Genomic DNA, 22,517 nt, shown 5'->3' on the forward strand with positions numbered 1-22,517 from the left:
CCCTGAAATAGCCAACCATAGCTGTCTCCCCGTGTAGCTGTGGCTGCCCCATACAAGGTCAGTGCAAGACAAGAAGCAGGGAGATCTTAGGGGGACTCCATTCTATGCCCCGACCTAGTGGTTTTGTGAACTGTACCCCTACCAATCTCCCATACAGAGGACTCCTAACTACTGCAGTCACATACAGTCCCCATGAGGAGCCCAGAACTATCAATGCTGGAGGCTCTGTTGTTGGAAGCTTTGGCCCTTTGTAGCACAGAGGTTTCTATTGTGGCCTGGTGACAGCTAGGCCTGACCTGTGAGGCTAAGGAGGCGGGCCTAGTGATGACAGTGGAGCCATTCATGGTCTCTGCCCTGGTTTCCTGATGCCTTCCATCATGGATTTGTGTGTGGGAGGGGAGTATGTGGGGGGGGGTGGAGAGGGAGGGGCCAGGGCTGCTATTGTTAATGACGGCTGGAGGCCATTGTGCTTAGTGGAGGTCTGCTGACAGCCCTGAGTCACTGGGCCTACAGTTCTCAGATTCCAGCCCTGCCTTCTCTCTCCCTGTGACTTTTGTGGGCACCTGTGTGAAGATCCCTTTCTTCTTTCATGTCATGTGATCTGCTTGGTGCTCCTTGGGTTGTAATCAAAACAGCTGGGAAGGAGCAGGATGCCCAGGCTGACTCGTCAGCCGCCTGCCCACCACCTTGGGAAGCATGTCCACAGAGCTCTCGATGCCCAGCTGCACCCTTGGGTGGGGGCCAGACACGTGCCTCAGCTGCTGTTAGTCTTGTAGGCGCCCCCATCTGCCTTTGTGCTCACCCTGTATCGCGTCCCTCATCCCTCCTTGAGCTCCCAGCTACAGAAAAGCCTGCTTTCCGACAACCCAGCCAGCAACCACCCCCGCTGCCACTGCCGAGCACAGCTCTTCTCCTTTGTTTAGCCATCTCTGAGCTCTTGAAGGCCGGCACAGAACCAGTGGAAACTTTCATGGTGCAAGTCTGCCTACTGGGCCAAAGGCTTGGTGGCTCCCTAGATGTACCTTTATCTCCCAGGGAGGCCAAGCATTCCCTTTGTTCTGTCTTCCTCTTACCAGGTCATATAGGGAATCTTAGAGCCAAGGCAGGGGTGCTCACTAGGTTTCGGCCATTGCTGTGTGTGTGTGCACATGAATGCTCATGAGAAAGGGTGGGAACTGGTCACTTGGTCCTAAGCAGAAGCACCTCCTGACAGTATGGTAAGCTTGCCTTTGAAGGCCTGTCAGAACAGCTCCTACTTATCAGTGCCTGGGTGCCAGAGAAATGGAGGAATTGTTTATTTTGGTTTTATGGTGGTGATGATTTTTCTCCGACTGAAGAGAAGCAGTCCCTGCTCTGTCACTCTCAATGTCTCCCTTTTCCCCCATTCCCAGTTTTATTGGTCACAAGGAGCATTCTCTTTGGAGGATGACTCTCACTGCAGGGTTAGGGATTTCTCCCTGGAGGTGGATCTGCCCCAGCCATTTCTGTCTCCTGTCTAAGCCACACCAGGAGCTGTCAGAGCTGTTACCCTTTGAAATGTAGGGTAGTTTTTTTTTTTGTCGAGAAAAAAACAAAACTGATTCTTTCAGAAGTCACTATCTTCAGATTGAGCCTGTCTTTCAAATTAGGGGCCACCCACCTCTCCGCGCGCAAAAAACCCTGCATGTTAGACTGTCTTCATGTCAGCAAATGTAGCATACTCAGATCAGAATGGGCTGGAGTTCACCGTTACACGTGTAAAATATGGACCCCATTTTGGAGGTATCCAAGTGATCTCTGGAGGACAGGGTCACAGTGCAGGTTGCTCCGTTGTCCTGACTAGTGTTTTATCAACTTAACACGTTAGGGCATGTGGTAGAAGGAGCTGCAGCTGAGAAAAATGCCTCTGTCAAAGTGGTCTGTAGGCAAGTCAGTCTGTCTGTGGGGCATTTTCTCAATTAGTTATTGACATGGAAGGGTCCAGCCCCCTGTGGGTGGTGCTGTCCCTGGGCTGGTGGTTCTAGGCTGTGTTGGAAAGCAACCTGAGCAAACCGTGAAGGTAAGCTGGTAAGAAAGAGTAAGCCTCTGCTTCAGTTCCTGCCCCAGCTTTCCTGTGTGGTGGACAAATGCATGGAAGTGTGAGATGGAACAAACCCTTTTCTCCCCAAGTTGCTTAGGATTAAAGCACAGGAATTGGAGGCAGGGGCTTGAGTCCTGGAGGTACACTTGCTGGCCACTGGCATTTCTCTTCCTTGAATGTAGGCCTTTGACTGGATAATGGAGGGAGGGGTTGCTCAGACAAACCTGGGCAAGGTTCTAGCTGTGACCTTTTTAGTTTTGTGAGTCTTAACTCCTAAAGAGTGGGTCACTATCTTGAAGGCCCCTTGTTCTTTTAGGATCTCGTAGAAGAAAATGGCTTTAGATAGGTATGTTGAATAAAGGGTTTTTCTCTCCAGGCCATTTCTTCCCCTCTGTTCCAGGCTGGTGGCCCTAAAGAGTGTCTGTGATTCCCCATTGGAGCTGCACTGCCACCCTGCCTGGTCGTGGGGACTCTTGAGAGCACAGGGCCAGTGACTCCCTGGAGAGGTCCTGAGTGGACATGGACGTGGTTCCTCCTCTCTACTGGTCTAGTCCTTCCCTTGTTGGATCCGGGGAGAAGAAATAAAGCTTTCTTTGTTTTACCTCTCCCCAAAGTGAGGTCATACCAGGAAAGTTAAATCCGAAAATGTAGGGATACATCTCATATAACCTCCCCTCCCCCCACAACTTCTTAGCTTCTTACTCTGTGTGTGTGTGTTTAAATTTTGTGTCTATTTTATTAAGAAGAGGCAAAATATTCTTTCCTTGGCATCTTTTCAGGGTGGGATTGTGGCCCTTTATCTGCCTTTGACCACCCAGCCTTACTGCTTGATCCTTGTGCCCAATCAACCCTGGCTGCTCCCTGTCCCATCTGCTGTCCTGCTGTCTCCTTCCTTGAGCACAGGACAGGTACAGATTGTCACTGGACCTTCTCGTGTATCTCCCCAAATAACGGCTCCCCCACCCTGGAAGAAGTCTAAAGGCCTCACAGGAGGCAGGCTTCCCTCATTTGCTTAGAGTAGCTCTCGCAGCTGTGAGAGGGCTGGGGTGCGGCTCAGTGGAAGAGGGCTTACCACTGCTCAGGAGTCTGTCTATCTTCTCTCAGTCCACAAAAACAAAGAAAAATCCCATGATCATCAGGTGGGCTACACTAAAATACCAATTAATTCCACAATGGAAGCGTGGGGCAGATCCCTGCAAGTTCATAGGCAGTGAGGCAGTGAGGACGCTGTCACCTGATGGTGACTTGCCCTCCAGGCACCTCTGTTTGACCTGCCTTCTCTGGCTGCTCAGCCTCCCTTTTGAGCAGCATCAGCATCATCTGGGAGCCTTTGAGATGCAGAGCCTTGTAGGAGAAGGTTGACCTCAGATCGGCCAATCAGAGCTGTCTTTTCAGAGATTCCCAGGCGCTGTGTGCACTTTCAAGTCTGAGAGGCGCTGACCCTGACGCCTGCCCTGTTATTTTCACACCTCGCCAGTGTTTTGTGGTTTTGCTGTCTACCCTCTGGTCTCCTGTAAAGTTGTGTACTTTTAATCAGCCAGAAACTCCGGTTTTATGTCCTCCCCTTCTCAGGTGTGCAGTGTGTTGCAGGTGTGCTGGTTGTCTGGGGGTGCAGCTGAGATCCAGTGAGCCCCTTTAGTCTGCTGGTGAGGTCATCTGTGGGGCAGGGAGCTGAGTGGGTAATTGGAGCCTCCGTGGACCATCTGGTATCATTTACCCCACCCCATCTGTCTTCCTCAGCTTTTACCAGCTGGAGGACAGAGTCAGAATCAGGCTGTAGGTGTGGTTTGCATTTTGGGGGAAACACAAAACATTCTGGATGAAGATCCTTTGGTATATATTGGTGTTCAAGTAAATAGCTCAGGTGAGTGACTAGAAATCGATATTTTCTGTTTATTTTTTTAAAGGGATAGTAATAAACAAAAACTAACACATCAGAATTGGACAAAACTGATACAGAGTCAAAGAGAAGACACAAGAAACTGAGACCCACTCCATTTGCACACTCAGGAATCCCATAGAAACACTAAACTGGAAGCCATAAAATACATGCAAAGGACTTGTAGGGTAAAAAGACAAATAAAAGAATAATAATAATTTTTTTTTTAAAGGAAAAGCCCTAATACGACATTGTGAGACAAGGAACCTCCAAGGATGCCATTGAGTTTGTTTTCTGTTGGCCATCTACTGCCGGGCATGCAGCCTACCTTTAAGAGTAGGGTTTCTCCAGGGAGACTCCCTTTGGAAGAAATAAATTTTCATTTGCAAGTGGTTATACATCGGAGATCGCTTCTGGATTAGGGAGCTAGGCACATGGGCACATCTTGCTTTACCTCCAGGAACCCATCGATGCAGACCTGCGCAGGCCCTGGGAACACTGCCTCAGTCTCTGAGGGGTCACGTGTGGACTAGTCACATGATTTAGAGGACTTTCTTTCCTTGGTGTCCTCCATCCCTTCTGGCTCTTACACTCTTTCTGTCTCTTCTTCTTTGGGGTTTCTTGAGCCGTGAGGAGAGGGATTTGATGGAGACCTCCTGTTTAATACTGAGTGTTTCAAGGTCATTTTACTCTCTGCATAAATGTGTGACTGTGGGTGTCTGTGTTTGTCCACATCTGCTGCAGGAGGGTGGCTGAGCAGGGCACTGACCTGCTGCCTTGGCTGAAGTTGTTTTCCAAGAGCATGTTTGAGGTGGCTCTGCACCACTTGCTAGCTTCTGGTTCCGGTCTCGGACTTTGGGGAAAGATTTCATATTTATCCCCCCTGCCCCGCTGCTGCCTGCCGCCTCCCACCCCTTCTGCTAACCCTGCTCACAGTTTCCCACCCGTGAGTCCCAGTTTTTCAAGGAGCTCTTCTTTATTCCTCTTTTCATTTGATAGTCTAGAGTACTTATCTTTATTTAGTTTTCCCCAGCAAGATTCACTTCTCCGAGCTTCTGTAAGGCTTTGTTACTTGTTTTGTCAGTAGTCTTGTTCGTTGCTTCCCTAAGTAGCTTTGCTTTGCTTGAGGAAGGCCCAGAGTGACTCAACTCAACCCTCTCAGAAAGCAGGGAAAGGTTGGAGGAGTTCGTATTGGAGAGGGGATAGTGGGGTTATGTCTCAAAACATAGTATACTGTACATCCCATGCAGTTTTGGATGCACCAAGGTTTAAGCATCTCAGAACCATAATCGTTCAGCCTTTTAGGCAAGAAGAAAATGGAGACAAGGAGTAAATATATGTCATTCAGAATTCTCTCATGTAGTTTCCTTGTGTTAGAGAAGCAGGGTGGGGTTGGGGGTGGGAGCAGCCCAGACAAAAGAGAACATTTCATATCCCCATTAGGCATGCAGGTCGAGTTCTGGCAGCTCTACAGAGCTCTGGACTGACCGGCAGAGACCTCGTTATTGGAGCAAAGTCCTCTTTGCCAGAGTTGGCTCTTTCTTCATCGGGAGTAACTGTAGAGTTCAGGAGTGGCTCTCACCCTAGTGTTGGTCTTTCCAAGGTGGTCGTGTGGCTCTGTCTTGGTACTGTCCACAGTGCCCAGCCTATAGCTGGGGGTTCACAGGGAGCTCTGCTGATAAAATGCATTGGAGGGTGCGTCTGGTTCGATGGTTTGCTACTAGCTTAGTTGCTGCATGTCCGCATGTATGTATGAGTCAGTACTGTTGCTCTCATGCCTGTGTGCCTGTAGAACTTGTGTCCTCACCCACCTGACACCTAAACCAGCTGCTCTGGGGAACACTTTCTGGTCTGCGTTCTGCCTTCCTGTGCTGGCTTGCTGTCTTCAGGATCTGGAATCTGAGTCCCCGTGTCATGCCCAGCTCTGCATTGGAGTTATTTGCACTGTGCCCTGATGAGGCAGAAGCAAGCCATGAAGTGTCCTCTCCCACAACAAAGGGGTCACTTGCTGAGCTAGCCTGTGCAACAAGGAGATACCAAGCAGGCTGTCTTCAGCCCTGCTGGTCTGGAAACCATTGGTGGTATGGCCCACTGGAGAATATCTGAATTGGCACAGGGCCTAGTCTATGTTTCCAGAGTTCTGGGGATACAACTAGCCTTCTAAGTTGTTATTGCCTGCCCCCAAGTGCTGTGAGTTGGCCCAGATTCTCCACATTGTGTGTAACTGGCCAGAGTAGATATTCTGTCAGGACTTAACATTTTTAGATTATGAGGTATACAACACTGTGACAGTGTCAACCCTGCGTCATGTGGGTGGATGGCCTTTGATGGCAGAGGGGAAAATGCTATGGGAAATGAACTACAGGATTGCTCTGTATATAGCTCTGGCTGGCCTGGAACTTGCTCTGTAAACCAGGCTGGCCTCAGACTCCCAGAGGTCCACCAGCCTCTGCCTCTCAAGTGCTGGGATGAAAGGGGTGGCCACTATTGACCGGCTGGGAAGTGAACCTGTAACCCAGGGAGGTAGGCCATGGCTGTTGTGGGCGTCTGGGCCTGCCGCACCTGGGCCTGCAGATGCTGCACCAAAGCTTTGATTGCAGTTGTATGAGCTGTGGCATGAATCATTCTGAAAACCTCTGCTTGGCCTGCAGACTCGTTGCCTTAATGTTTTGTCTGCTGCTGCTTCCCCTCCCCCCTCACCACCTCCCTCTTCCTCCTTTTTTAAGAGAAAAAGATACAGACTGTGTTTTGACTTGAGGCCCCTTATTTTTCGGAACCACTTGTAACTTGTGTTCGGTTGATGTTTCTGCACAATTAGAGTCAGGTCATGCACCTTCCTCAGGAACACTTCCTTCAGAAGCAGTGTGGCCCGGGCGCCTCTGCTGGGGACCCACGCGAGGTGCCAGGTGCGTTTGACTCAGTTTGACTCATTGCTGGTGCTGTGAGCAGCAGTGTGCTGTCAGCTGGTTTCTCCACATCTAAGTTACTAGGCTGCCCTATGTAATTAGTCAGTGCCCTTGGGGAGGTGCTTGGAGTCCTACATTTGGAAATGTAGGAATCCTGACAGGATGGGTTATTCCAGTCACGGTTCCTGAATGGCGATAATCTAACTTCACAATGCCCTCCATTTTTCCTTTGGCATTTTCCTGTAAGGAGCTCTTTTCTCTTTTGTTTATCTTTTTTTTTTTTTTAATAAGTGGCTTTCCAGATCTATCCTAGTCTTTATTGAAGGAACCTCTGGAAACATCTGGACTAATCTGCATGTGTGTGTGTGTGTGTGGATTCAGCTGGACCAAGCTCAACATTTTCCTTCCAGTGGGCACCCCATGGAGCCAGCTAACTGCCGAGAAAAGTGACCCACTCTGCTTGCCACCATGCAGGGTTTCTGGGTCAGAGCTTTTTTGAACAAAGGCTCCTGTAGCTTTAAAAAAAATCATTAAAAAAAAATCTAAAAATCACTCAATTAGGTGACCTCCATTTCACACCCCATAGTGCCCCTTCCCTGACGCATACACACCCTCCTTTAGCACCTCTCCCTATGCAGCAACCGCTGGCACCAAAGCAGACAAAAGCTGACTCTCTGAGTTAGCCAGGAGGCCTGTTGATGTTCCTGACACTCAGCCGGTTTGGGGTTGTGAGTTGTTGGTAGAAACTCTGTGTTTAATTTGTTATCTTCAGTGGTTTAACAGGAAGCCAGGCACATAGAACACTATGCCCACTGGAAAGCCTGGCAGGGTTCAGAACTGGCTGGCTAGATTCCCAGGCTATGGTGGCGAGGTCCCACAGACTTGGGACCTTTATTTCCTCCTGCACAACCATCCTTTAGGGTAGTTCTTATAATAAAGGAAGCGGCTTCCTTTAAAGCTTTATAGTGTCTTCCCAGGGTATCCCGCTTTTTGATCCTAGTTAGTGGCTGTAGGCCGCGGGTGTGGGGTGTTAGATAGCTAGGGACTGGGTCACCAGAGGCCATAGACATGTCTGACTCTCGGGTCTGACTCGTGAGTCAGAGAGCTAAGCCCCTTCTTTTGCTTATAGGGTGGCAGTGCCTTGGGCTAAGGCCTAAAATGGTTGCTTTGTGAGATTCCTGTGGGCAGTGAGCAGCTCTTTGGGCATGTTATCACATGCTTCTCTTCTCCTAGAGCTCTTGCCCCTTCTGTACCCACTCGCATTTACCTCTCCCTAGCCTGCTCTCCGGGGCCTCCCTGTGAGTTTGTGAATGAATGTTCCTACTACCCTGTTAGCTCTAAAGCCTCTTAGTGGGAACATCCAGGGCCCAGGGCTACTTGGAGGCTCAGAAGGGTCCTAGCACTATGAAACAGGGCCTCCTTTGGGAAGGGCCTGGCATCAGTGCGTAGGAGCCTTGGAAGCCTTGTGAAAAGGAAGGTTCTTGGTTAATGGCCTGCTTTGGAGAATGAGAGGGAGGAGAGATGTCAGGGATCACTAACTGTGTGTGAAGGGGGTGGGCAGTTGCAGTCTGGGAGTGGGTAGGGAAGGCACTGAGATAGGTTGGGGGTTCAGAACAAACACGGCGAGTGGGAGAGGAGTGGATACCGACGGCTGCGAGAGACCTTCAGGTCTTAGCGTGGGGGAGGAAGAGCTAAACTGCAGTCCCCTGGAGGAAAGGAGAGGAACAGGAACAGCTGTCCCAGAGCCTGGGTGTGTACTGACTTGGGGACCGAAGTGAGGTGGACCTTGGCCTACTTTTTTGCCTGAGGCTTAGGAATCAGGCTTGAAGGACAGGACAGGAATAGAGTGAGACTCTGAAGTTTGGGGCTTCCTTACAGGAGGGTGGTGAACACACAGCACAGCTTGCCCTAAACTGGCGAGGCAGCTGCTGCTCTATGGTTAGTCAGGTTCTGCAAGGTAGAGCAAGAACACTTGTAGCCACGCCTTCCCAACACTGTTTCCCTTTGTTTACTGTCCTCTGGCTTCCTTTTCTCTTGGCCACGTCTTCCTGCCTGCCTGTCTCTCTTGCTCTCTTCTGTCGTGATTTGTCACGTGCAGCAGAGAGAGCTGTTGCTATCAGGGCCTCTCATCTTTAGTCTTACTAAAGTACTGATTGAGTTGAGGGGGACTGAGATCTGCATTTCTGGCAAAGTTGAGTTCCTGGTGCTGTTATCTGATCCATGGTGTCAGTGCCTGGTGTTAAACTGCACACGGTCCAAAGGTGGCAAGTAAGAATGAGGAGAGAGTTGACAGCTGCTGAGAATGGAGGCCCTAGGAATGCCTGAAGGAGGCTGGCCTCCCTTGTCTGTTGGGTGAGTGAGGACTTGACTCCTTTGGGTGTGGCACCACCAAACACCAAACCGCGTGCTCTAGACAGCTAACTCTGAGTCCCAGAGGTTAAGAACTGCCAGCATATCTGGAAATGAGAGGAGACAGTGAACTTTACCCCAGATTTTTGCTTTAACGATCTGTAGCAAAATCTTCTCCTTGCTGCTTTGGGACAGAGATCCCTGTCTCCTTGTTGACTGTCAGCTGGGGCTGTGCACATGCGTAACTCCTACCTTCTCTGGTCACACGTGCCTCCCTCAAACCAGCAAGAGTAAAACAGAACCGTTTATGCTTGGTGCCTGTGCATTCTGCTTTTGCCTTCAGCCGGGAAAGAGCTTTGCTTTTTAGGGCTTATATAATTACAGACCGTCCTGCATATCCACAGGTTCTGAATCTATGGATTCAACCAACCGCAGAATAAAAATACTCAAGGAAAAGGGTATGTCTGTCTGCACAGATATCTTGCCTGAACATCATTCCTTCAACAATACAGCAAGCAACAATTTACATAGTATTTATAGTGCATTAGATGATTTAAATTTTGAGAAGATATACATAAGCTGCACGGTGAAGAATACCTCTTTAAAACCACACACTTCCTGTGCACGTTTGTATATGTGTATGTATGTCTGTCTATTTATATCCGTCTGTCTGTGACTGTTTGAGGCAGTTCTCTCCTTCCACCGTGGGGATTCCAGAGATAGAACTCTGTCATCAGGCTTGGCGGCAGGTGCCTTTACCTGCTGAGCCATCTGGCTGGCCCTACATTCTTTTGAAGGGACCTGCCTGGGTTTTGGCTTCCATACCATCCCTACAGTGTCCAGAGACAACTGTGTGTTGTACCCTCACATTCTTTCTGTGTTAAGACCAGTTGATTAGTAATTGTAGTTACAGAGTTTCTGTTGCTCTTCATAGTAGAGTATGATTCCTGATGGGTTTGTTTTTTTTTTTTACCTCACTAGATAAAAAGCGGCACCCAAAACTCCTTCCTCGGAGTGTAATGGGTGAACATGTGAATCGAGCAGACACATCTAACTTTACTTTCTCGTAAAATATCGTGTAAATTAAGGGGAATTTAATAAAGGAATCAGTGTGCCAGTTTGGGCATCAGTGAGTGGTAATAGGAAGAAAAATATAAATTATGAGTAAGTGACTGAGTGATCTGGTGTAAGAATTGATGACACCGAGTTATTCTGGCAGGAGAAAGAGGAGAAGGGCACTTGTATAGAATCCTCAGATAGTGCTTTAAGAGGGAAGAGGAGGGTGGGGTGAGGTCAGTAAACTTGAGCATGGTGGATGTTTTATCCTAGACTCCTGTCCTCCATGATACTGCTCTGTCTCCCCCTCCCATAATAATAGAATGTTGGAAATTATTTTACAGTAGGCAGACTTGAACCTAGGAGATTCAGGGATTCTTGGGGGTTCATGTTGAGACTGCACTGTTTCAACTCTCCAGCTGAGTTGTTTTCTAGAACACTGGTGGCTTGGTTGGGGAAACCTCACTAAATAAAAGCAAAAAGCAAACAAACCAACATTTCTAAACCCAAAAATATTTGCAACATGGATTTAGCAAATGGCTCAGCCAGATCATCCTAGATAGAAATCTTCCTGCTAAAGGACACATTGTATTTGTTCTTAATTAAATATTACTGGACATATGGAAAGTACCTACCATGAGTGACAGCAATAAAAAAATCTTGAGAGAAACAGCTTATTTAGAAAGAACTATTTTTGAGGAAGGCTGTTCAGACGTTTTGTTTGGAGGAAGAGAAATGCAATAGTGTGAAATAAGAACAAGATTATAGCTTTAAAGGCACATTTAAAATGCAAAAAGTAATTAAAAAACAAGAGCTGAGCAAAAATATCATAGAACTATTAAGAAGCAGTAGGAGGTAACATTAAAGTGGTCTTCGGGAGCTAGAGCTCAGAGGTGGGTGGTGGGTAATAGGGCGGAAAATGCAAGGTGTTTGGAGTGTTAGCCCAGGTTCCCATGCCCACTAAAAGGAGCTGCAGAGGGCGGTGGCCTCGTGGAAGGAGACACTTTGTGGAAAAGAAATTGTCTTCGTGCTGGAAGCTCCTTTTCACGTGGAATGGCCAGTGTCAAAGTCTCAGTATATGTGTAGACAACCCCATAAGTTTACAGAAAGAACTTGAAGAACAAAGATTTGGGATCAAATAGATTTAGGCTTAGAATATAGACAATGGAGAAGGGGCGACTTCACTTTCTGTATGAAATTGACTCCCAGCCTAGACTTCCTACTTATAGGAAAAGGTAACCCTGTACCCTATCTAGAATCTCAGGATTTCTCACAACACTAAGTATAGGCAGGACCTCCTGGGGGCAGTACCCAAAGGGAATTGTGTGTTCGTCTGTCCAGTACCTTGGAAAACTCTGCTCTGAGGATAGGAATAGAACATCCGATGCATAAGAACTTACTGAGAGCAGATTTCGGCAGCTCTCATTTGAATTTGAGGTTGTTGATAAATTCATAAGATGCCAAGTCAACAAAAATAATCATTCTAGAGGGAAAAAAAAATTACCCGAAAAGGAAAACAGCCCCGGTTTGTATGGCTCATTCTGCTAGCTCACATGCTCATCATAATACCAACTCTGAAAATGATCGTAGTCATCTCTACAGTGCCACTATAATTAGATGGAGATAGAACAAGCGTGAGGGAGTGGCTTAGGGAAAGATGGGGTTGGTAGGGAATAGAGTTAAATCATCATCTTCCAGAGTGGGGCCTGAACAAGTAATGCTCTAAAGTAAGAGCCAGGTAGCACTAATGGAAGCATATAGAGTCATTCCAAGAGGTACTCAGATGTAAAAGATGAGAGTCAGTGTCTTAGGGTCTCTGTTGCTACCACGAAACACCATGACCAAAAAGTAAGTTGGGGAGGAGAGGGCGTATTTGACTTTCACTTCAATAGCAGTGTTCATCATTGAAGAAAGCCAGGACAGGAACCTGGAGGCAGGAGCTGATGCAGACGCCGTGGAGGAGTGCCTCTTACTAGCTTGCTCCTGCATGTCTTGCTCAGCCTGCTCCATATAGCACCCAGGACCACCAGCTGAGGGATGAAACCACATATAATGGGCTTGGCCCTCCCCCATCAATACTAATTAAGAAAACGCTTTACAGCCGGGTCTCACTGATGCATTTTCTCAATTAAGGTTCCTCCTTTCAGATAACTCTAGTTTGGGGGCTGGAGAGGTGGCTCAGCGGTTAAGAGCATTGCCTGTTCTTTCAAAGGTCCTGAGTTCAATTCCCAGCAACCACATGGTGGCTCACAACCATCTGTAATGAGGTCTGGTGCCCTCTTCTGGCCTTCAGGCATACACACAGAAAAAATATTGTATACATAATAAATAAATAAATAAAATTTTAAACAAAACAAAATAAAAAAAATTCCAGATAACTCTAGTTTGTATGTCAAGTTGACGTAAGATTAGCTGACATAGTCAGCTAGAAGGTAATGCAATCTAAGTGGGAAAGGCCTGAACCCAGGGGCAAGGCTGGGGTCCACCATTTTTCTCAACAGGATTGTTGGGTTCTCATGTTTTGTGACAGTTGATTCTTACATTTTATATAAATAAGATTAAACATTCAAAACGACAGGGAATAAGGAATGCATACCATGTGATAAGGAGCAGAATTTCAAGAAATTGTACATGCAAGTATGCACACTCCATCCATCCATCCATCCATCCATCCATCCATCCATCCATCCATCCATCCATCCATCATAGCAGTACTGGAGATTGAGCCTAGGGTCATGTATGCTAGGGACGTGCTGCCCCTACATCTCTAGTCCCTGAAATGCCACCGCAGTGGACCATAATCAAAGAGCTGGTACATTTGTTCTCATGTCTGTGACCAAAATACCTAAGCAACTTAATTAATTTTCTGGGTTTATTTTGACTCATAGTTCAGGGAGGTGCAGTCAATCACAGCAAGGAAGGTATTATGAAACTTTCTGGTAGTAGGAGCATATACAGACAAGGAAGCTAGGTGGGATTGTAATCTTCAAATGCCAATCCGTAATGACCTACTCTTACCAGCCAGGCCTGCCTCCTAAAGGCCCACAACCTGCTCAACTGCTGCTGTCCTCCAGGGGCCTGCAGGAGACATTCCAGGTCAAATCATGCCAGTTGAAAAGCTATGGTCTACTGATCTGTCAGTTCACTTTCATTCTTCTGAATTGGAAATATTTTATAGTTGAACAGGTGCTAATTTTTTAAATTAAGGGAAGTCAGTGGGGAAGATTGCTGCAGCATTAATAAGATAGTCAGATCTGGGAGCCCTGCTAATGATGACTATGGGCTCCCCACTCTACTCCCCCACAGTGGCCTCCATCAGTGTTTATAATGCCAAGATGGTAATGGCAAGTGTGATGGTGGAAACGTGGAAAATCATTCATAGACCCACGCCATGCAGCCCCCTCGCGTGCTCTGCTTTTCCATTTGGCCTTTCCCCACAGGCCTACAAGTTGTTCCGTAATTACAAACCACAACGTTCATGTTTCATACTTAGTGCATTTTCTTCTGCTGGCTTATTTCATGAGGCAATTCTTAGTCATGAGTTTATTGGATTAGGATGTGACCAGATCTAATTTCTATGACTGTTTGTTGACTTTTCTGAGGGTAACATCCATCTGCTGCCTGCAGTATGCAGACATTCTTACCTCTAGAAGTGGTGGCATTCTCTTAAATTTGAAAGTAGGAGCTAGTGCCCCTGGATAGTCTGTAGATTTTATTTTCAGTGATAGGGATGTTCGTGTCTATAAAGTACGCTGCCCTTTTCATTCTGCACACCATCCATAGCCACTGTTTACTGTGAGCTTGAGTCATGTAACAAACCTTTACCTGCTATCAGTGCTGCACCTCCAGAGAGCTTTCGTGACTTATGTTTCTTTTATTATTTTAATGGGATTTAATCATGTGGAAATTTGCCACAGTCTCACACTTTCCTACATCCCACCTCCTGGATGCCTCACAAGAAAAGATGATTAAGGGGGAGATGGATCTGAACATCCTGCTCTCCAGAGTGTGTGTGTGTGCGTGCACACGCTTGCAGGTGTAGTGTGTCCTTTAACTATTTAGATTGATCTTGCCTATTTAATCCCCCTCAGATTGTTAACCAGCTTGCTCACCACTATAAGGTAATTCCACCTTTCCTGTTACCAAGTAGATGCTTTATTTTATATCTGTGAGTTCTTGGAGTTCATGGTCGAGGTCTGATCATTGTTTTGGATGCATATAGAGTAGCTTTTAAATTCTTTTCTGCTAGGTCTGCTAGTATCTAAATAATTTATTGCCTTTTAGGAAGCCAAAATTAGCCAGTCTCTGTCTGTCCATTTATCCATCTGTGTATGTGTGTGTGTGTGCGTGCGTGTTACGGTAAAGACTATTGGTGTCAACTGTACAGGATTAGTACTTGATGTGGTATGCCCCTCTGTATGTGTGAATATGTTTTATTGCCATTGGTTAATAAAGAAGTTGATTTAGCCAATAGCCAGGCAGAATGGAGCCAGATGGGAAATCCAAGTAGAGAGACAGGGAGAAAGAAGGGGGAGTCAGGGAAATGCCAACACCCACTGGAGAAACAAGATGTGAGGTAACAAGCCACAAGCCTTGGGGCAGAATATAGAATAATAGAAATGGTTTAATTTAAGTTGTAAGAGTTAGTCAATAATAAACCTGAGCTAATAGGCCAAACAGTTTGTAATTAATAATAAGCCTCAGAGTAGTTATTTTCAAAGTGGCTATGGGACCAGGTGGGACTAGAAACCTCCAGTTACAGAGACTTGGCTAAGGTCTGCCTTCACTCTGTGTTTTGCCCATGAGGTGAGATGTCAGGGACCCTGGATACTTTGGAGTCATTTGGGGTCAGGTCTAGTTTCTAATGTCCTCACAGCCGTGAGTGTGGGAAGAGTATAGGCAGCTGGCTCATGAGTGCTCGGTCCTTTTTCTGCCCCTGAAGTTTTGAGTTGCTGATTCTTTGCTTTGCTGAAGACCATTGTGCCCTGTTGTAGAGGACAAGTTTAGACCAGGCTGAAAAAGAAGTGTTCCTGTTGTTCTACAGTGTAAGCTGTAAAATACATCTTTGGGTTTCTGGCCAGCAGGAGACAACAGGACCCCAAAGGAGAGCCCAAGGCCACCACCATTTTTCCCTTCGTGAGACTCATGGCAGAAAGCTGGAAAGTAGGGTTTTTTTTTTATTGCCGTTGAAATGGTTTCCCTTTCTGTGAGTTGGGGATGGGGAAATCAGTACCATCAGGAGGCCACCCCACCCCAGGGTCTGAGTTGTCATTTCAAAGGAAGTGAGATGATGCTCATGCATGTTCTTGGTTTGTAAGTAGCAGGCGGGGCATGCTGTATGGGTGTGATATCTTGTGCCCTGGACAGTTAGGGAGTGTGTGGCCCCTGCAGGCCAGACTTGCTCCTAGTGAGGTGCCAAGTGTTGGGAAGTCACTGCACGCGGGGGTTTTAATTAGGTCTTGACTTGCAGTTCTTTGGTGAGGGTTTGGACCCCAGCTTCTGGTTTGTGCAGACAGAGTTGCTTCCTGTTTGGTCGTGGGGCTTGTGGCGTGAAGACATCACCCTGTATAGGGAGAACGTACTACACTCAGAATACTATTTCCCCGTGGGGTGGTTTTCTGTGTGGGTCTGTGTTATCCACGTTGAACTGGCTAGAACTGAAAGAGACCCGGGATTTGTATTGTGATAGTCATCATGGGATAATCATGGAGGCCTGGAGCTGGGACACACGGTGGTCAATATTGCCAGGCCAAGCAGACAGTGTTTCTGGTGAGAAGATGGAGGGGGCTTAGCGTTCTTATCCTCACTGGGCCATGGTGGCCATGGAGTGCTGTCTAGGAGTTGTGAACATCTGGATGCTTGTGTGGCCTGTTTCCCCCGGCTTCTCCATGAGCCCTGGAAGAAGGGGTGCCTTTGATGCTCTGAGGACAGGACAGTCTTGTCTCTAAGGGATGGAGTTCCTAGCACTTGGGACATTTTGCTGTCTGAGCAGCACATTTCAGTAGCTAAGTGGGTTAGAGTTAATGAACTCTAGGCTGAATTTTTAACTCCTACAGAGGACCATCCAGTTGTCTCTAATGATCTTTCCTTCCGTACAAATGTCCTCAAGTGAAACAGACAACGCTTGTGTTGAAGAACGTCCTCTCTGGTTAGGTGTCTGCAGCGCCTGTTACAGCCGGCCAAGGTGCTGCGCCCACACAGCCGGGCTCTTCTGTCTTCCCAGGCTCCCACAGAGACAGCGGCCCTCTGGTATGTAATAGCTGCTCCACCAGGCGTGCATCTGGCCTCATGGCCTAGTCACCCAAAAAGCTTAATACACATTCAGAGCCCAACCAAATCTACACAGATGGTGAGGGGGCTGGAGCCTGTAAAATGTGAGGCGGACTCCGATGATGTCAGGTGAAGCCCTCCCTCATGGTAGCACCAGGGATTGGTCATATATTACCTGTTTCAGTTGAGGTCCCTGAGGCCTCCATGAGGCAGGAACTTGATTGGTCAGGCCATGCTGTGACAATTGGTGCCTGTGCCTTTTTCTGAACTCTTTCTTTTCTGAAGGAGTTTGAGCTTCCCTGTGTTGTTGCTTGTGTGGTTCTGTGGCGCGTGTGTCTGCAGCACTCGGCAGAGTCTGTCCCCACTCATCCTTAGCGGGCGGTGTCACAGAAGTGTCTTGGTAGCGGGTGATGATGGGGTAGATGTCAGGCTGCTGTGTGCCTGTCTGCATGTACATGTGGGATGGTGTTGAGTTTGCTGAGATGGTGGTACCCCCTTACAGTCTGGTGCCTCAGATCCTGCCCCCCCCCGCTTTCAACTTTCCTGACCCACCGTCCATCCATACTTTCTTCTGGGGGTGGTGGATAAATGGAAGTAACACTGGTAGCCTGGCTTTGTGAGTGTTTTGAGCAGACAGATAAGAAACAACATACATTGTTCACAACTCCAAGAGTGCTTCTACTGGGACAGTATAGTCCAGATTGTTTGCCTTTGGCCAGGAGGGCAAAGCTATAGTCATGGAGAATAGCGTAGGAGGTAGGAAGGAGGATGGAGTGATGGTGAATGCTGGCTTCTGTGGGCCTCAGTGGCCTCTACCCAGACTGGGCCTTCTCACTCTCCACACACTGAGAATGGGAACTTGTCTCAGACAGCAGACAAATGAACATGGAGCCTTAATAGTCTTTCTGTGCCGGCCCCATGGTTGGATCCTGCACAAGCCTGCCCATCTTTCAGCTTTCTTCCCACTGTGCCTCCTGTGAGCCAAGTCTTCATTTCCTTGTTGGCTATGGTGGATAAAATAATATGGACAGTGTAATCTGCTTTCTATGGTACAGATTCCGGGCTCCGTCCTTACCCTCCTATCTATGGATTTATTTTTATAGGTGAGGTCACACTGTGTAGCCTAAATTGGCCTGATACTCACAGCAGCCCTCATGTCTCAGTCTCCCAAAGGCTGGGAGTACAGTGCGAGCCACTGTGTTTATCCCCTTGTCTTGGGATGGTCACATGACCTTTCTGAACTCCACTGTCCTTGGCGTGGAGTGGAATAATCAATGCATGGCTGAGAAGATGATGCAGTAAATGGTTGAGAAGGTTCCAGAGTTTCTGATACTTTGAAGACACTTCAAAGTTCTCATCCTTTTTTTTTCTTCAGATTTTTTCCATTTGTTTTTAAATGGAAGCTGACTTAACCTGGTTGTTGTCTAGCCTCTAATTGGCATTTGTGTTTAGATGACCAAGTGGACATGAGGGAGCAGTGGAGGTTTCTGGAAGTTGAATGGGATCTGTGGCCTTTGCACTTGGGGAGCAGGTGTAAAGCTGATTGTGCCTCATCAGTCGCTGTCCCCACAGGTCCCGCCTCTCAGAAGATGCACTATTATAGATACTCGAATGCCGAGGTCAGCTGCTGGTACAAGTACCTGCTCTTCAGCTACAACATCGTTTTCTGGGTAAGTCCTGGGGCGCTGCCATGGTCTCTTGGTCGGAACCTTCATCACCGAGTCCTGATTCTCCCTGTCCTTCTGATGACCAGACTCCAGGGAGGCCTTGGGAAGATGTGGACAGGTTCCATGGTCCCTGTCCTCTTAGAACCAGCCAGGAGTAATGTCATGGGTGCACCAAGGTGACTAAAAGTCAGACTAAGGGCTCCAACCACCACCACCACCACCACCGCCCACCCTCACCCTACCCCCTGCCCTGGGTCTGGAGGATTCAGGAAGCCTTTGGACACAGTCTTGGAGTGATGATGCTATCTTCCTAACCCAACAATGCCTTGGCAAGACACGAACAGCCAAGTACTTTGTGGGCCAGGCTCTCTGTTGTATCCTGGGAGGGGATAGTTGAGGAGGGACAAAAAGTGATTTCCTAAGAGTGGTATAAGAGCATCGGAGGGTAGGCAGGACAGCTCCTTGCTGTTGTGTATGTGTTTGGCAGAGTACGCTGAGCCAAGGGTGCAGAAAGTAACCTCAGGGACCGAGACCCAAGTATTAATGAAGAGGCAGCCCAGTCGGTTTGAAGAGGAAAGACCCACTCAGAATAGTAGTTGCAAAAGCTGTCTGGCTGCCTGTGTGGGGGAAGAGGTGAGCTGAGCAAAAGACAGCAGGTAGCCGTGAGGCTGGAGTAAGGTGACACAGGCCAGGACAGGCGTTAGGAAGCTCAGGCTGCACCTGTCTCAAGGGTGTTGAGTTGTTATTTACCTCTTTCTTCTTTTGCAGTGCTGGGATTTGAGCCCAGGGCCGAGTGCACGTTAAACAGGCACTCTACCACTAAGCTACACCCCGGCCCCCTTTAGTTTTTATTTTCAGATAATCTTAATTGTTTTCCTGGCTAATTTAATGTTTGATACAAGCTTGAATCATTAGGAAAGAGCAACTGTCAGTTGAGAAAAGTGCTTGTAGGTGGCAAATCGGTCATGATTTGGCCCAGTCCATTATAGGTGGTGCCACCTTTGGCTGGTGGTCCTGGGTGCTATAAGAAAGTAAGCGGGAAAAGCCACAAGAAGCGGGGCTCCAGTAGGCAGCATTTCTCTATAGCTCTCGCTTCAGTTACGTCTCCAGGTTCCCGTCCGCTTGAGTTTCTACCCAGACTTCCCTCAGTGACAGACTGTAATCTTCAAGGTAAAACAAATCTTTTTCTCCCCAAGTCACAATTTGGTCATGGTGTTTCATTACAGCAATAGAGACCCTGTTTAAGACAGTTGCCAAGGGTGACTTTGAACTTATGATCCCCCTGCCTCAGCGTTCTGATTAGCTAGGATTATGATCATATGCTACCATCCCTGGCTTTCTATTTCTTTAACTCTTAGAAGGTTTTGTTTGTGTTGGGTGGTGTGACCCGGCTTCAGAGTGGCTACAGAGGGAGGGAGAAGGCCGTTTGAGCCATATTCTGAGGTGGCACTTCGGCGAGGTATGTGTGGAGGGAGAGCTTGAGGTGTTCCCTGACTGGCCAGTGACGTTCTGGAGATGCACCCTCTAATTCCTGCCTTTTCAACTTTGACCTTACGACGTCATGTCCTGGCGATTTATCTGTGTACTTAGGATTTTCTGTCCCAGAGAAATAGTGTGGACTGCAGTAGTATGGCCATCCAACTCAGACTTCCCTGCGCTCAGTCTTCCACCAACAACTTCAGCTTGGTTCCCGATGTAGGGTGCTGGATATCAATGTGTGTGCTTGCTTCCTTCCGCTCTGACAAAATACCAGGTGTGGCGAACTTAAACAGGTTGATTTGGGGCACACATTTTAAGAGGTTCCATGATCACCTGGACTGTTGATTTTAGTCTCTGGTTGTGGTGTCAGATGGCAGTGATGTAGAGTGTGTGGCACCAAATTGCCCTCCTCATGGCCAGGAAGCAAAAGAGGCGAGGAGTTGACTAGATAGACAGTCATGCGCGCTACAGTTATTAGGCACAGAGGCCTGCACTCCATTCTTGCCGTGTATTGCAGGGCTTCTTAGACTGCATTTCGCTCTTTGTATGGAGGGCCTGTGCTCCCTCTTTTCCCAAACAAGTGCCCTGACCTTGCCTGCTTGGCTTTTGACTTGACCTTTGACTCATCCCAATTGCTGCAGGTGGCACAATACGCTCATTGTCAAGTCCCAGTCCCTGGTCGCCTCTGTCCTTGAGATCTTTGTAACAGATCCAGGGAACACTGCACCAGCAGCAGCAGACACCAACAGTGGAGTTCAGTGAGTCCAGAACTGTGGCAAGCCTGCTGGGTTGAAGTATGTAGTAGTATTTTAAGGATTTGTGCAGACTTGGCAGTTAGTGTCTGTGGTCAAGAGTTAATCATTTTTGTTAGCGGGCACTGGGGCAGAAGAGTAGGGAACAAACAGGAATAGTGAGAAAATGTCCTCATGGATGGGAGTGGAAGCGGGAGGCTGGGCCCCTTGGTGTTGGCCACCGTCCCCTGTGTTCCTGGCAAGGATTCACTTACCCTGGGCAGGATGCAGCAACATGGAGGGAGGCCCAAGTACTGAAACTCACAGAGACCTGGGAAGCTCCCAGTTCAGTGAGGAAAGTAAGCCAGCCTACTGTGGACACCTGGACACAGTCTGGCCTCCCTCCTGAACCTATTGACCTTGACGAAAAGCCTGGTGTTATCATTGAGAGTTGATCTCAGCTGCCTGTTGTGTCTCCCTTACGAGGTTTCAGAAAAAGCAGAAAATGGCATGCTAAGTCCACATGGCTTCTGAGTTTTCTTTTTTAGATGGAGAAAGTAGAGAAATGTAACAAGCTTGGTGCTTCCATCACCCAGCTTCAGAAACGAACTTCTTACAGCTGGTTTTGTTTCGTCTTCATCCCCACCCTCTCTTGGATTTCTTTGAATCAAAGCCTGGATCATTTTCCACATGGAGCATTTGTGTTCGCTTTGTTGTGGTGGGGAAGATTGCTCAGTAGGCCAGCTTGAGTGTGCAGATGGCAGGTGATGTTCCTGTGACCAGGTTGAGGTATGGGACAGAGTAGCTGTACTGAGCCGTCGGGATAGATGGCAGTCTGATGTTTCTGTGACCGGGTTTGAGGTCATAGGATAGAGTAGCTGTACTGAGCCGTCGGGATAGATCTTTGTAGCACTCCAATGATTTTTGTCAGTTTGCTTTTTTCTGACTTTGAGACTGGGGTTCCCCGAGCCCATCCTCCACTTGGTAAGAAGTGGATGCTGCTCTCTGCAAGCAGAGAATTGGGCTTCATGAAGTTCTTTACACAGGGTGATGCAGAAAGTAGCTTTTAGCCAGCCTACCACTTTGGTTGAGAACACTAGTACTGTTTTATCCCTTCCCCCACTCCCCCCACACAAACTTTTCTACTTGTGCTAGACCTGTTTCTAGTTTAGAGTCTCAGTTCAACCCAGGGAAACACAAATCAAAACCACAGTATGATACTACCTCACACTCACTAAGGTGTGATGTGTTTCCTTTTCTTTTCCTTCCTTTTTTTTTTTTAAACAGAAAATAAATGTTGATGTGGATGTGCAGAAATCTGTGACCTTGTACATTGTTGTCATGGAAACACGTAATGATCCATGATTGCAGTCTGATGTTACTTCAGGTTAACAATGAAATCACCATGTGCTCCAGCAACCCCACTTCTGGATATATACTCAGGAGAACTGAAAGCAGAATGTCAGATGTCTGTTCTCCAGTATGCACAACCTTATTCACCGTAGCCAAAAGGTAGAAACAACCTGTGATCATCCATGGATAAGGATATGTGCCATATACATGTCAGGAGAGCCTTGGTCACTCTAGGACACATGCTACAGTGTGGGTGAACCTTTCGAACATTATATTAAGTAAAATAACCCAGATACAAAAATAACAGTCGGATTCCACTTCAGGGTAGATACTGACTGGATGGCCCCACTCAGTAACTAGAGTAGTCAACAGGCAGACACAAAGAGTGGAATTTGGTTGCCAGGTGATGAGCAAATGGGAGGGTCGTAGTCCCTCTGTGCCGCCCGTTCAGATCACCTCCAGCTGGGTCACCTCTAACCAGTAGAAGTTGATTTGGCACATGGTTCTAGAGCAACAGCTCTCAACTTAAGTGGGTTGTGACCTCTGGGGGCTCAACAGCCCTTTGACAGGGGTTGCCAAAGACCTTTGGAGAACACGATTTATAACAGTAGAAAATTACAGGTATCAAATAGCAGTGAAAATAAGTTTATAGTTGGGGATCACCATAACGTGAGGAGTTGTATTAAAGAGTAGCAGTGTTTTTAGGAGGGTTGAGAACTACTGTTCTGGAGGCAGAGAAGGGCAAGATTGGGGAAGCCATAGCCTGGT

The 22,517-nt window shown here is 47.6% G+C and overlaps 1 protein-coding gene across 1 annotated transcript in view; it reads left to right on the forward strand.

Annotated features, from left to right (window-relative positions):
* The window catches only part of Tspan14 (tetraspanin 14), a 57,978-nt gene that overhangs the window by 9,060 nt on the left and 26,401 nt on the right, over window positions 1–22,517 (forward strand). The window contains exon 2 of the mRNA XM_075988669.1: window positions 18,092–18,189. Within this exon, the coding sequence (XP_075844784.1) occupies window positions 18,109–18,189 (81 nt within the window). The 5' untranslated portion in view covers window positions 18,092–18,108. The remainder of the gene's footprint in view (window positions 1–18,091; window positions 18,190–22,517) is intronic.

This window comes from Microtus pennsylvanicus, chromosome 10 (assembly GCF_037038515.1).
Source record: "Microtus pennsylvanicus isolate mMicPen1 chromosome 10, mMicPen1.hap1, whole genome shotgun sequence".
Lineage (NCBI taxonomy): Eukaryota > Metazoa > Chordata > Mammalia > Rodentia > Cricetidae > Microtus > Microtus pennsylvanicus.